Source organism: Crotalus tigris, unplaced genomic scaffold (genome assembly GCF_016545835.1).
Source record: "Crotalus tigris isolate CLP2741 ecotype Arizona unplaced genomic scaffold, ASM1654583v1 scf7180000019095.371713, whole genome shotgun sequence".
Lineage (NCBI taxonomy): Eukaryota > Metazoa > Chordata > Lepidosauria > Squamata > Viperidae > Crotalus > Crotalus tigris.
In genome coordinates this window covers 84,414-97,461 of record NW_024097372.1, presented here as the reverse complement: position 1 = coordinate 97,461, position 13,048 = coordinate 84,414, and the positions used below count along the sequence as shown (strand labels likewise).

Here is a 13,048-nt window from a genome sequence, read left to right as displayed (position 1 = left end):
AATTTAGCAAAAGCTACAATTATGGTTGCTAGCAAGTGATTCCTTTTGCTAGTTTGAATGATGGTTGATTGGTCATAATGGCTGCTCATTTGAGGTTTTGCTAAGAGATGATAATTCTGTCTGGATATCTGTATGGAGTGTTTTGAGGGACACTCAGCTCAGACAAAGTGAGCATCTTCCCATACTCTTAACTTCTGTTAAACAGAGAAATGAGAATTTGGGGATCTGCAGGATTGCTTGGTGTTTGTGGTGCAAAATAAACAGGCATCATTTTTGCACATATGCAAGAACAGTGGCTGCTGTTCTGTGTACACACCAAATCATTTATATAGATAGTCCTCAACTTACAACAGTTCATTTAGTGACTGTTCAAAGTTACAACGGCACTGAAAAAGTGACATGATCATTTCTCACAGTTATAATCGTTGTAGTATTCCCATAATCAGGTGATCAAAATTCAGATGCTTGATAATTGATTCATACTTATGACCATTGCAGCATCCTAGGGTCATGTGATCACCTTTTGCAACCATCTGACAAACAAAGTCAATGGGGAAACCAGATTCTCTTAACAACCCGGTTACTAACTTATCAACTGCAATGATTCACTTAACAACTGAGGCAACAAATGTCATAAAACAAACGAGGCAAAACCCAGTTAATAAATCTCACTGAACAACATAGGTTTTGGGCTCAACTGTGGCCATAAGTCAAGGACTACTTGTATTTATAGTTGTTGATTGGAAATTCTTCTCCAAGAACTTTTTCTAGGGACCTCTTGGTCAAGTACTTTCATTTACCCAAGTGATGCATTACATCCATTCTCTCTATACTCTGACTCTGTTTTTTAGTGAGCAAGGGAGTGTTCTTGTGCCATTTGAATGACTAGTCCCACCCCTTCAGGAACATTCAGTAAAAGTGACCCTACTTTGCCCCCTGAAACACCCTTTTATAGGGTTATTAGTATGTGGAACCCAATTAAATCATTTTGCTGCTGAAATTGTTTTATAGTCCCAGAAATGTTCCCCCTTCCATGCTTAAAAAAAGAAAAATCTACAGGTACAAATGCCAGGTGCCCACAACCCCCTTCAAATTATAAACACCCTCTTTCACGGCTTTACACAGATTTAGTTTTCCTGAAGTGTAACCTGCCTCCCAAAGCCATCTTAATATGGTATTAATTTTAAATATTCAACAAAATATGGTTTCTAAAGATAAGCAAGCACTGTATCAATATATACTCTTTTGGAGCTCTAAACTGTCATTCACTACCGTATATGCTGGTTAACCATGTGTATAGCCTGTTTCTGTACAAGTGACCTTTTCAAGGATGAGCGGTGTGTTAAACATTGTAAATAAGTTAAGTTCCCTCATGTGGCATGGCAGATGTTTGATTTTCTTGGCATTTGCAGGGTTGCACAAATAATAATGACCAAAAGAGCACATTTGCCAGTAGTGAAGCAGCTACTGTATCTTGCAATGTACATTAGCTATCATTTCAGCATGATGAATCTGACTATTCAGGTTTCTTCTCATATATATTCATCAATATTTTGGAAACCATAAGCAGAAATGCTGTTCTGGGAAAAGGTCATTCTTTTCTACCTTGTAATACGGATGTCATATTTCTATCAGGATTATTGAAGAAAGTTTTTTAGAATCAGCACAAGTCATAAAGAAAAGCAAATTTCTATCAATGTGTTATATAGAAGTGGAATGGATTAGTTTGTGAGGTTGACACAACATAATCATTTCCAAACTAGGCCAGATGCATAGGACAAACCTTTGCCCTCAGACCAGTGTAATCATTCAGAAGCCATCTGACATCCTACCATGACTGGATAATCAAGTTCCTAGAAATAACAAGCCAGTAGGGTTGACCAGGAAATAGAAGAAAGCATAGATTGTGAATATTTGCCTATGGCCCCACTGTCTCTGGGCACTTGCAGAGCCATGGATGCAAGGCCATGGGAGGTCACTCAGGGAAACTCCCAAAGTCCCAAGAGACCTGACAACATTGTGTCTTTAGGGAACTACACAAAAGAACATCTTTAGTCCTTTCTGTTCTTCCTTATCTTATCTACAGTGTGCCAGCTTTCCTGGACTTTCCTTGGTGAATTCTTTATCTTATGTGTGCTAGCTTATGCAATCAAAAAGTATAAATGCAAGGATTGCTTGTCATTGGGGCTTCCTCTCTTTTGGAGGGGCACGTCTTTGTTCAGCTGAATGAAAACACAAAACTTAAAAGGCAACTTCTGATTTGTTGCATTTCTACCAAGCCACGCCTCACACGCTACACAACAGAACTTGTTCAAACATGAAATGCACAATGTTGCTGGTCAATCGTGAAAGTGGGAGAAGTTAATGTCAAGAGAGGAATCTTTATTGCCATTACTGTTTATTACACTTATTCCTCTATGAATGATACTGAACAAGCAAGGCCATGACTATAAAATATATAAAACATCTGCTGTTGGATGAATAAAAATGGCAGATTGAATCTAAACATCTGTGTGACCAATCATACTAATTGTTTCATTTATAGTAGTGATTAAAACTGGAAACTGAATACCTCTGAAGTTGAGCATTAAGTTTGCTGTAAGTTAGGACTATTTATACAGTAGTCCTTGCTTAATAACTATTCATATAGCAACCAAAGTTATGACAGCGCTTTTGCCTGGTTCCTGAAGTTACGGCTGTTGCAGTGCCCTCAGTCACATGATCAAAATTTGGGTGCTTAATACTCACCTGTACTTATGACCCATAGGGTCTATAGAGTCTAACCTGATTTGATGGTATTTGTCTTCATTTTCCAGTGGAGTTATATTTTCTAAAATTACCTGTCCTTATTTTGGTGTTTTTTCTGAAGCAGAGTATAGGCAAAATCTTCTTACTATCTACAGATGGATTTTTTTGCAAATATTTACAATCATTACTTTAAAAAAAAAAAATCCTGGTCCTATTCTTTTTGGAATGTGGCATTATATTAGTATACATACATATATACCAGCAGTTCTCAACCTGTGGGTCGCGACCCCATTTGGGGTCAAACGACCATTTCATGGGGGGTCGCCAAACAACGCAGTCCGCCATTTTTTCCCTTTTCCTTAGTGTGCTACTCCCTTTTATTCTATTGGCTTTTGAAAGCCAATAGAATAGACTCTCTTGAATAGTCTAATTCTATTGGCTTTCAAAAGCCAATAGGAATTGTCCAGGCTGTCTCTGCCCTGCTGAGCCCGCCAAAAGCCCCAGTCTGCAAACAGTGCTTCAAGTTGTCTGCAGCGAAGGCAAGCTGTCTGGAAGCTTCCACCCCTCCCTGCTAAACAACTACTAAAAATGTAAGTAAAAGAGGGCCAGGGGTGGGAGGCCGACGGGTGCAGGGAGGGTTGCTGGCACATGTGGGGCCCGATGGGTGCCTTACCTCCCTTGGGCTGGGCCAACTGGTGGCCCAGCCGGTGGTTGCCCTGCGCCGTCGCTGCCCCTTGCCAGCTATGCCTTGGTCGGCGCAGGGGGGCGGCACCACGCATGCGCGGGACTCCCAGGCAGGGAAAGTCCTCGACTTACGACTGGTTGGGTAGTCCTCGACTTACGACCGGTTGGGATCGCGGCATTAAAAAGGTTGAGAACCACTGATATATACAAATGTGGTACATTACATACTAGCCAATGTGTGCGTCTATGGAAAATCTCCAAATGATTTCAGCTAGAATTGGCAAATCTACATAATATAAAATGAGGAAGCGGAACACTATACCATACAGGATTCTTGCCCATGTATTGTCTTGAAATGGGAGGGTAGAAGCCAGTTATACTTTTACAAGTTGTGTTGAATAAGCTCAAGGTGAAAAATAATGGATTTTGCTCATCCCTAACACACCAAATTACAGAATGTTGCTTTATTAATGCTTTTCTGACCTTTAACTATTGGTGTGAAAATAATTTTTTCCCTGACCCCATCTTTTAGGGTTTAGATGGTTAAGGTATCCTGCATAATTTTCTTCCTTTATTATCTTTCCTAATTTACCTCCCTTAGCTCCCTTGTTTGACAGCAACTATCCCCAAATCCTCAACACCTTTCTATTTGTATTTTACTTGCCCTATACCAGGGGTGTCAAACTGTGTCATGCTGAAACTGCACCATTACCGGTAATGGAAAAAAAGTCACGATATGTCGTGACACATTACATGATGTTGCGAGTTTGACACCCCTGCCCCATACCTTACTTTTGGACCTTTCTATTTGACTAAACTGTCCCCAGATCTCTTTGGTTTAGGCAGTTGAGAATTTTTTGCTTGTTTAATACTAGATTCTATTGTTATACATTTGGAAACTTACAAGGAGTGTATTTATTGGGGTTGAAATAAAAAAAATTAAAATGGGTGTAATTTTAATTTCTGTATTATAGTTGTTTCATAGAATATTTATAGTCTTTCTGTTAATGTTCAATAATTAAACAGAAATAAAACTTGTATATTTTAGTGTTTTTTTCCCATTGATCTTGTGGTTTAGGAACACAATTATAGTTCTGTATCTTGCATGATCCATCTTGCTGCTATACCCATAAAAACCCTTTACATTTTATACTGTCAAAATGTACGCATATACATTTACTTACTTCACTTGTTTGCCACACATAAATCTAAATAAACCTGTATGTATATATCTATATTTAAAACACATTGCACTTTATATAATCAGGAATGGAAAATATTGTTATATAATTTGTAAATCTATAGTTAGACCAAACAGAAACAGAATCTATTGTAGTTTCAGATATTTTTTTTTATTTATAACTATATGTAGAGTGCTTAGTTTTAACTTTCCTTCTGTTTTTTCTTCTCAATCTGAAAGAAAAAAGAAGGAAACATAAACATCCTTAAAATATATAATATACCCTACAATTCATTCTTTTCAAGTTATTAAAATCTCATTTCATAGATGAAACTCATATTAAAGTATTTTAAAACATAGATGGGGAACAGTCTATGAAGTCTTTTCTATATAGCTCAGGAAGGCTGATTTAGAATCTTTAATGCTTAATGGATAACTGCTCACAGGAACCACATGCTTCCAATTACTTTATTTGCATTTTTTATACAGCAATCATGAAGAGTTATATTTGCCAAAGTAGAGAAAATAAAAGATGGAATCAAAAAATAGTAGTAAAAATAATTCAAATACTAAACCATTAGTCATCTAATAGTTAATTTGACTTTCTGCCCTAACATAGCTTCTAAAGGTAGCCAATCAATATATATTAAAATAAAAATACAATTAAAATATATAAAGTAAATCTCTCCTTCAAGTATAACTCTACTTCAAATGATTAGACATCCATATGCATATCTGATCTATAAATGATTTACAACTGCATTCCTCAAGGTTTTTAAAAGTTTTCCAGATATTGCATTTAGTCCAATCCCTTGAATTCACAAGAACTTCTCTGACAAAGGACCATTCAATTTAAGCAATATTTTTCATGTTGTAGCTTCTTTCATCCGAGTGATAGTTTGTACAGTTAGTTCTTACTGACATCCAGCCTGAACCATTTTCCTTTTGTAAATCACTACTGGTATTATCTTTTGGAGCTACACATGAAGTTCAGTTTCTGTTGTTTATTGCAATGATTCAGGTATATGAAAACTATCTTAACCCTCTAACCCTAACTGAACCCTCAGTATGTTTGTAGCCACACATTCCTGTCTCTTATGTGTGGTCCACAGAACTAGACACATTTCAAATAGGGTATGACAGAGTCGGAATAAGTACTCAAAAAATTCTGTTTAATAATCTGTTAAAGTTTAACTGCTGTAAGACCTTTTCTGAAAAATATTTATAACAAGTACAGCTTTGTCAAATAGGTATAAAGCCCTTCTACAGCCTTATTCTGATTAGTGCATCTATATAATGTAATAGAAATTATTTGTCTTTTTTTTTCTGACATCAGTGCTTAGGCACTGATGCCAGAAAAAAAAAAGACAAATAATTTCTATTACATTATATAGATGCAATAACAAAGAGCTGACCTACATTAGAAGGCACTATCTTTTTTTATTTGCATTGCTTCCAAATTTACCTGTTAAGAATGTATCAAAATGTCACTACACAATTCATTGGTTTACCAATTGAATTTTATTGAAATAAAACCAGAAACCATTTTTTACAGTTTCCAAGAGGTAACCCATATAGCTTATAAAGACGTCTAGAGAATAAAATGAAAATAAGTAGGAATTACCCCGTTATAACATATTCACTGCTTAAGCAGCTGATGCCTTACAATAAAACAGGGACCACCAATACCAGTTAGGGTAAAGATAAAGGTTCCGAATAACAATTTCCATTTGTTGTCAACAGAGAATGGGAGATTCTGAAAAGATAAGAAGTTTTGTTTTAGCCACAGTACTTAAGTTATTAAACAAAGTTAATGTATAAAATCCCATGGATAACAACCAAGTACTAAATGTTCATTCATCATTTATAGTTACATTAAATGTATTCCTAATTTTATAAAAAGGTCACTCACACAGGTTTCATAGATTAATATCAACATCCTTTAATGTTAACCTGATTTCTACTATTCCTGTTTTATGACCTGAAATTAAATGGTATCTGAACATGACTTCATAATTGGTACATCAGAAAGCGTTTACAGTATCATTGTTATTCATGCTGTTATGCTGTCATCATCTATACCAGTAGAATTAAGAAAATAGTCATATATTGCACCAAAGGCACTGCTCCTGCCCATACAGAAACAGAAACTACATATTAAAAGTATTAAAAACACCACCGTACACACTGAGCAGGGCCTTTGGACACGTGCCTTTCAAGCTGCAGGCAAAGAAAAATGGTATTTCTAAAAATGATTCCACAATGAGAGGTAAAAAAGAAAAACTCGCCCCATCCGTATCTAGAGCTCAGCCCGCATATTTCATACTATGCAGATCCAAAATGTGAACAGAGATATTACAAATATTAAATCCATAAAAATAAATTATGGCTCATTATCCTCTATTTCGAAAAGTCACTTTTTCGTGATTAAGGCTTTAAGCTTTCAATCCCGGCCTTCCAAATCAACTCCGTGCCGTAAAATAGAGGGGAGAAGAGGCTGAAAAATAAGAGCCGTTTCTCCCAAAAGCTGATTATTATTTTTCCATCACTGACTTCGAAAGGCGAAGGGCCTAGAGAAGCGAAGGAGCCTCTCTCCGATTCCTTCCTCCCACACCAAATGACAGAGGCCTAGCCCGACTTACCCAGGAAACTGGCCTTGGCAGAAGTAACGGAGGCCCTATATTCTCACCCTTCCCGCCTCCATCTTACCTTTCCCGGCCCTTCCTCGTAATGCATCCGCCGAAGGGCGGAGGTGCCGAAACGACGAACGCTGCTAATCAGCATAACGGCCGAAATATAACCCCGGTCACAAAAAGGTTGCTTCTCCCTCACGACCTTCAGTTAATCTAGAGGCACGTGACTCAGGCATCATGGGAGAAAAGTGGATCGCCGAAAGGCAATATGGGAATTGTAGTTTTAGGGCACAGAAGGCCCTTGCGGAAACGAATGTTTGTTAATAAGTATCTGTTTTTCGAGGAAAGTTTCGCGGGAGGTATTTGAAGAATCAAACAAACAAACAACTCCCCCCTTCTGTACATAGGCACTTATTGGTTTGTTTATATTAAACCCCTAATTATAGGTAAAGAAATACAATGCACAAAGCCTTGATTCCTCCCCCTCCCCCTCCCTTGCCAAGGCCGGAAGAAAAAGGAAATGAACATAAATATCGTAAAAGTGCTTCATTATAATTAAACAAATATCTGAGGATCTTAAAAGCAGAGAGAGAGAGAGAGAAAGCTTGATTGAATACTGGTAATAATGTTATTAAATGTGTATCTGCTGAACGTACTCATATTTAAGAATAGATGAAACCAATAGAGAGATATTGCGATAAAAACAAATGGGATGGCCCATATAAAAAGAATTTATAATGTTCTACTAGAATTATACTCGGAAACAGAATTGGTTAAAAGACTGTATGATTAAATGGGCTCAAAATATACAGGAACCAATTTCATTGGATTTATGGGAGACAATTTGGATTAGAAATGTTAAATTTACACAAGCTCAAAATTTGAGAGAAAATTTTTATAAAATATTTTATAGATGGCATTTAGATCCTAAAAAATTATCTTGTATGTATCCTAATATACAGCCCAAATGTTGGAGATGTGGTAATAAAGATGCGACATATTTTCATATTTGGTGGAATTGTAAAAAGGTAAAGGCATTTTGGATTATGATTTGGTGGAACATTCAAAAGATTTTTAGAAGGAAGATAAAGTTTACTCCTCAACTATTTTTATTGGGTATCTTTGTGGACTTAAATGATAAAGAAACTATTTTGATGTTGAATTTATTAACTGCTGCAAGGTTATTAATAGGTTTATACTGGAAGAAAGATTCTTTGCCTACTTTAGAAGAATGGGTATTTAAAGTATCTAGTTTTGCAGAAATGGCAAAAATTTCTGCTTATTTAAAGGATCATACACAAGAAAGATATATTACTGTATGGAGAAGATGGATAGATTATATTCAGAAAAAGTATGGAACTAAAAAGTTTCATTTATTTTATGAATGAATATTATAGTAAATATTATAGAGAATTGTTTTATAGGTTATTTAAGTTAAAGATTAAGTATGATATTTTCTTTTTTTTCCTTTTTTCTTTTTCTTTTCTTTTTTCTTATTATTACAAATTTTCTTATTATTAACCCTGTATTCTGCTCTGGGAAGTGAAGGGAGGGGGGGTTGGGGGTGGGAGGGAGGAAATGTGGAGGGGTAAGTGTAATATAGATAATGGTTGCTTATAAGGGTGCGGCCTGGGCACTCCCCTTTGGGTTTGATAGGGATGAGAGGTGAGAAAGTGTAGAGAGGAAGTAGGGCAGTGAGAGGAGAGGGGAGGGGAAGAGAGTAGGATGGGAGGTGAGAAAGAAGAGGGAAGTAGGGAATGTTTTAAGAGAGGGTGGACGCGGCCTGGGGGGAGTGGGCAGGTCGTATTAATGGTTATTTTATTTCAAAATTGTATTGTACCTTTTTTTTATAATGTTTATATGGAAAAAATAAAAAAAACTTTTAATAAAAAAAAAACAAAAACAAAAACAAATGGGATGCAGTTTTCCCGGGAAAAGAAACCAGTGAAGGCTGGTAAATGCAAAGATGTGTATATGCATCCTGTTCTCCCCCAAGTACTGCTAGAATCAATTAAATTAATAAAATTATGAGTATAATCTGGAGCTTTGGGAGTATATAAAAATACAAAGACTGTGTTTATTTTACAAATTTATATGGCAGCTCAGCTCACTCGCAGATGATTCTGGGTGGCTTACAGCATTAAACTCCACAACACAGAAACCATACAACTCCACTTCCTACTTCCCATGGCAATAGCAAATAAAATCAAGCCAACCATTATACACACACATACACACACACACACACACACACATATATATGTTTACATATACATACATATAAATACATACATACATACATATATATGTTTTCTGAGGTTTTCGCGGGTGTTTGTATGTAGGTCTTTGATTGCTCCTCAAAGCACGAAGCTGAAAACACCAGCCTGAAGATGACGAATGGGACTTCGTCGAAACGTCGCCAAGACACTTTCAATTTTACGCGGGAGAAAACCCGAATAACCAAAGACCTACATATACATATACATACATACATACGTACACACACACACACACACACACACACACATTGCCCTGTTCATACAGTACTTATTTGTCAGACCACAAGCATACAGTACTTATTTGTCAGACCACAAGCACAAGCTAGTGTATTCTTGGTAGGATTATTGTGGAATGTTTAATTAGTCCTGTGTTTTGATGATGACCTTTCAGGATGATTTGGTTTATTAGACTTGTGATAGTATTTTTTTTCTCTGTTGGGCTATAATATATTCAGGGTTAAGAAGAGGAGCATTTGGCTGCAATTAAAAAGACATGTATTGTTTCTGTTGCTCAAAGTTGCCGAGAAGTAAAAGTGGCTCCCTGTGAATTGTCTACTACCAAATTGGAGTATAACAGAATAACAGAGTTGGAAGGGACCTTGGAGGCCTTCTAGTCCAACTCCCTGCTCAAGCAGGAGACCCTATTCATTTTCTAAAATCAGTCTTGAATGAGTGTCAGGAAGCTTCATATATTTTCTAGTTGGAGGGATGCAAGTTAGCGTTCATAGATTTTCCTACCTTAGAGATCCAATTTTGTATACAACAGCTTTGGTATCCTTGGTGTAAAACTAGGTTTTAGTTGCACTTATGACAACCAACTAGTAAAAATGTGAAAAAGCTGATACAAGTAGTCATTGACCTATGGCAGGTCACTTAGTGACAGACTTCAAGGAATATCCTGGATTTGAAATTATGACAGCCAGTGAAGGCTGGTAAATGCAAAGATGTGTATATGCATCCTGTTCTCCCCCAAGTACTGCTAGAGTCAATTAAATTAATAAAATTATGAGTATAATCTGGAGCTTTGGGAGTATATAAAAATACAAAGACTGTGTTTATTTTACAAATTTATATGGCAGCTCATCCCCCAGTTATGTGATCATATTTTTGGCATTTGACAACTGGCCCACATTAATAGCCATTTGCAGTATCTCATGCTCACACAATTGCAATCTATGATGTTATGATGATGGCATCTATTTCCCGTTTTTGGCAAAAAGCCCACTGCAGACAATGGATTTGCTTAATGACTGCTTTGTTTTCTTAATAGACGTGTTCATGACCATCACTTTTGCATAATCATTGCTACAAAAATGTCATAATATCTGGGGCAGTCACATAATGATCGGCATAATTTATAACTATAATTCTGAACTCATTTACAGTCATACAGAATAACTGTATACAGTTACAAAAAGATCAATCTGGAATGGACAGGACATATAGAAGTTGGTGCTTTGGATATATTGATCATGAATTAATAAAAGGAAATAAAAAACAATATGCTTGCAGGTATGTCTGTCAAACTAAGAGGATTGAATGAAGGTGGTCAGAATTTGTGGTATTGATGAATCTAAGCAGGAAGGTGGACATATATGTTCAGTGAAGAGCTAAAGTGTATGTATGGAATAATGAATTAATCTCATCTAGGAAGTAATTATTGCATATGAAAACAGCAATCCATAGACTAATAATATCTGCATGTTACACTCAAATGAATGATGATAATGAAAATAAATATTTAGGGAAAATTGTGCAACATTATGACTGGATGTAATCTATTCTAGACGAAAACATTCATCTAGGTCAGTGGTTCTCACCCTTTTGGTCGGGACCCCATTTGGGGTCGAACGACCATTTCACGGGGGTCGCCAAACAATGCAGTCCACCATTTTTTTCCTCTTTTCCTTAGCTGTGCTATTCCCTTTTATTCTATTGGCTTTTGAAAGCCAATAGAATAGGCTCTCTTGAATAGAGTCTAATTCTATTGGCTTTCAAAAGCCAAAAGGAATTGTCCAGGCTGTCTCTGCCCTGCTGAGCCCACCAAAAGTCCCATTCTGCAAACGGTGCTGCACCAGTTGAGTAGTCCTCGACTTACAACTGGTTGAGTAGTCCTCGACTTACGACTGGTCGGGGGTCGCGGCATTAAAAAGGTTGAGAACCACTGATCTAGGTGACATGGATGAAGTGGCTGGAATGTTACAAGAGGGTACAAAAAAAGTTTCAGGGATACATTTATAGACCTAAAATGAATGAAAATAGTCTTTAGTGCAGTGTTTCTCAACCTTGACAATTTTAAAGCATGTGGACCAACTCCCAGAATTCCACAGCCAGCAATGCTGGCTGTGGAATTCTGGGAGTTGAAGTCCACATGCCTTAAAATTGTCAAGGTTGTGAAACACTGCTTTAGTGAGTAGCTATCTCTGTGTTTTCAATACTTTGGTTTAAGCATGTATTGAAATAACATATATATAGCTAAGGAATGAAGATAAATATAAAAGCATGATTGATTTGATTATTTATTATACAAAGATTGAGAGAATTAGTGGAGGATAAGAATACTATACATAGACCATAGTATCAAAAACGGGTCTTTAAGGAAAAATAGACCTGAAACAAATGAGAGAAAAGGAAAAATGGAGGAGGAAAAGAAATGAGACTTATATGAATAACTATTAGAAGAGAGATTCATCTCCCAATAAAATGAATGGTAGATGGATATAAGAGGAAGTAAGATAAGATGAAGATGGATATGTCATCATGATTATGAATAAAAGAAAAGGTTTTAAAAGAGACTATACATCCATCTTCTGCTCCAACTGGGAACATTTTTAAAATTTCAAGTTCTATCATAGCCTTTTTTACTGGGAGGGTTAACTTTAAATGACTTTCAAACCTCAAAATATGCACTCTTCCATTCAGCTAAGCTATTAAGCTACCGTATTTTCTGGCATATAAGACGACTTTCTAAACCCTGAAAATCTTCTCAAAAGTCGGGGGTCGTCTTATATGCCCAGTCGTCTTATATGCCAGAAAAATATTACTCATCAAGTTTTCTCTCCCCCCCCCACTCAAAAAGAGTCCTAGGGTTATTATTATTAAAACCAGCTGATCAACTAAAGATATCTCTTTCCAGCCTCTATACTGGGAGTACGATTGGCATTATCTGGCTGTCATGACAGTAAGAATTCCTGGAGGTTTATTCCCCATTCTATAATGCTACATTGCATACCACCTCCTTCTCTCTTCTTCCCTCTCCTTCGCCATCCCAATTCCTTGCCCACCCCTCCAGAACTGCGGGTTGGTAGTGGCCATCCCATGATTAATTCATTCGAAGGAATTAGAAAGGGATGACCCATGTAATGGAGAAGGGGGGAAAAGAGTTGTAGAGTGATTTTTTTATATAAAATGAAAACAAACCTAAGCATCTGAGTCCATTCGAGGCACTTCTCAGTGCTTCTTCATGCGGGGCCTTTTCGGCGTTTACCTCTCACTGCTGGTGGGAGTAACTTGGGGGAGGCAGA

The 13,048-nt window shown here is 36.8% G+C and overlaps 1 protein-coding gene and 1 non-coding gene across 2 annotated transcripts; both read right to left on the bottom strand.

Moving 5' to 3' along the window:
* Window positions 1–4,762: 4,762 nt before the first annotated feature.
* LOC120315364 (cytochrome c oxidase subunit 7C, mitochondrial) lies at window positions 4,763–7,489 on the bottom strand. The gene is made up of 3 exons (XM_039359598.1): window positions 7,322–7,489; window positions 6,237–6,368; window positions 4,763–4,845 (listed from the first exon to the last, which is right to left on the bottom strand). The coding sequence occupies exons 1-2, from the start codon at window positions 7,394–7,396 to the stop codon at window positions 6,252–6,254; spliced, it is 192 nt and encodes a 63-aa protein (XP_039215532.1). The 5' UTR covers window positions 7,397–7,489; the 3' UTR covers window positions 4,763–4,845; window positions 6,237–6,251.
* LOC120315368 lies at window positions 6,633–6,694 on the bottom strand. Its single transcript, XR_005558667.1, has one exon. It is a non-coding gene; the product is annotated as a small nucleolar RNA Z39 (small nucleolar RNA).
* Window positions 7,490–13,048: the final 5,559 nt, after the last annotated feature.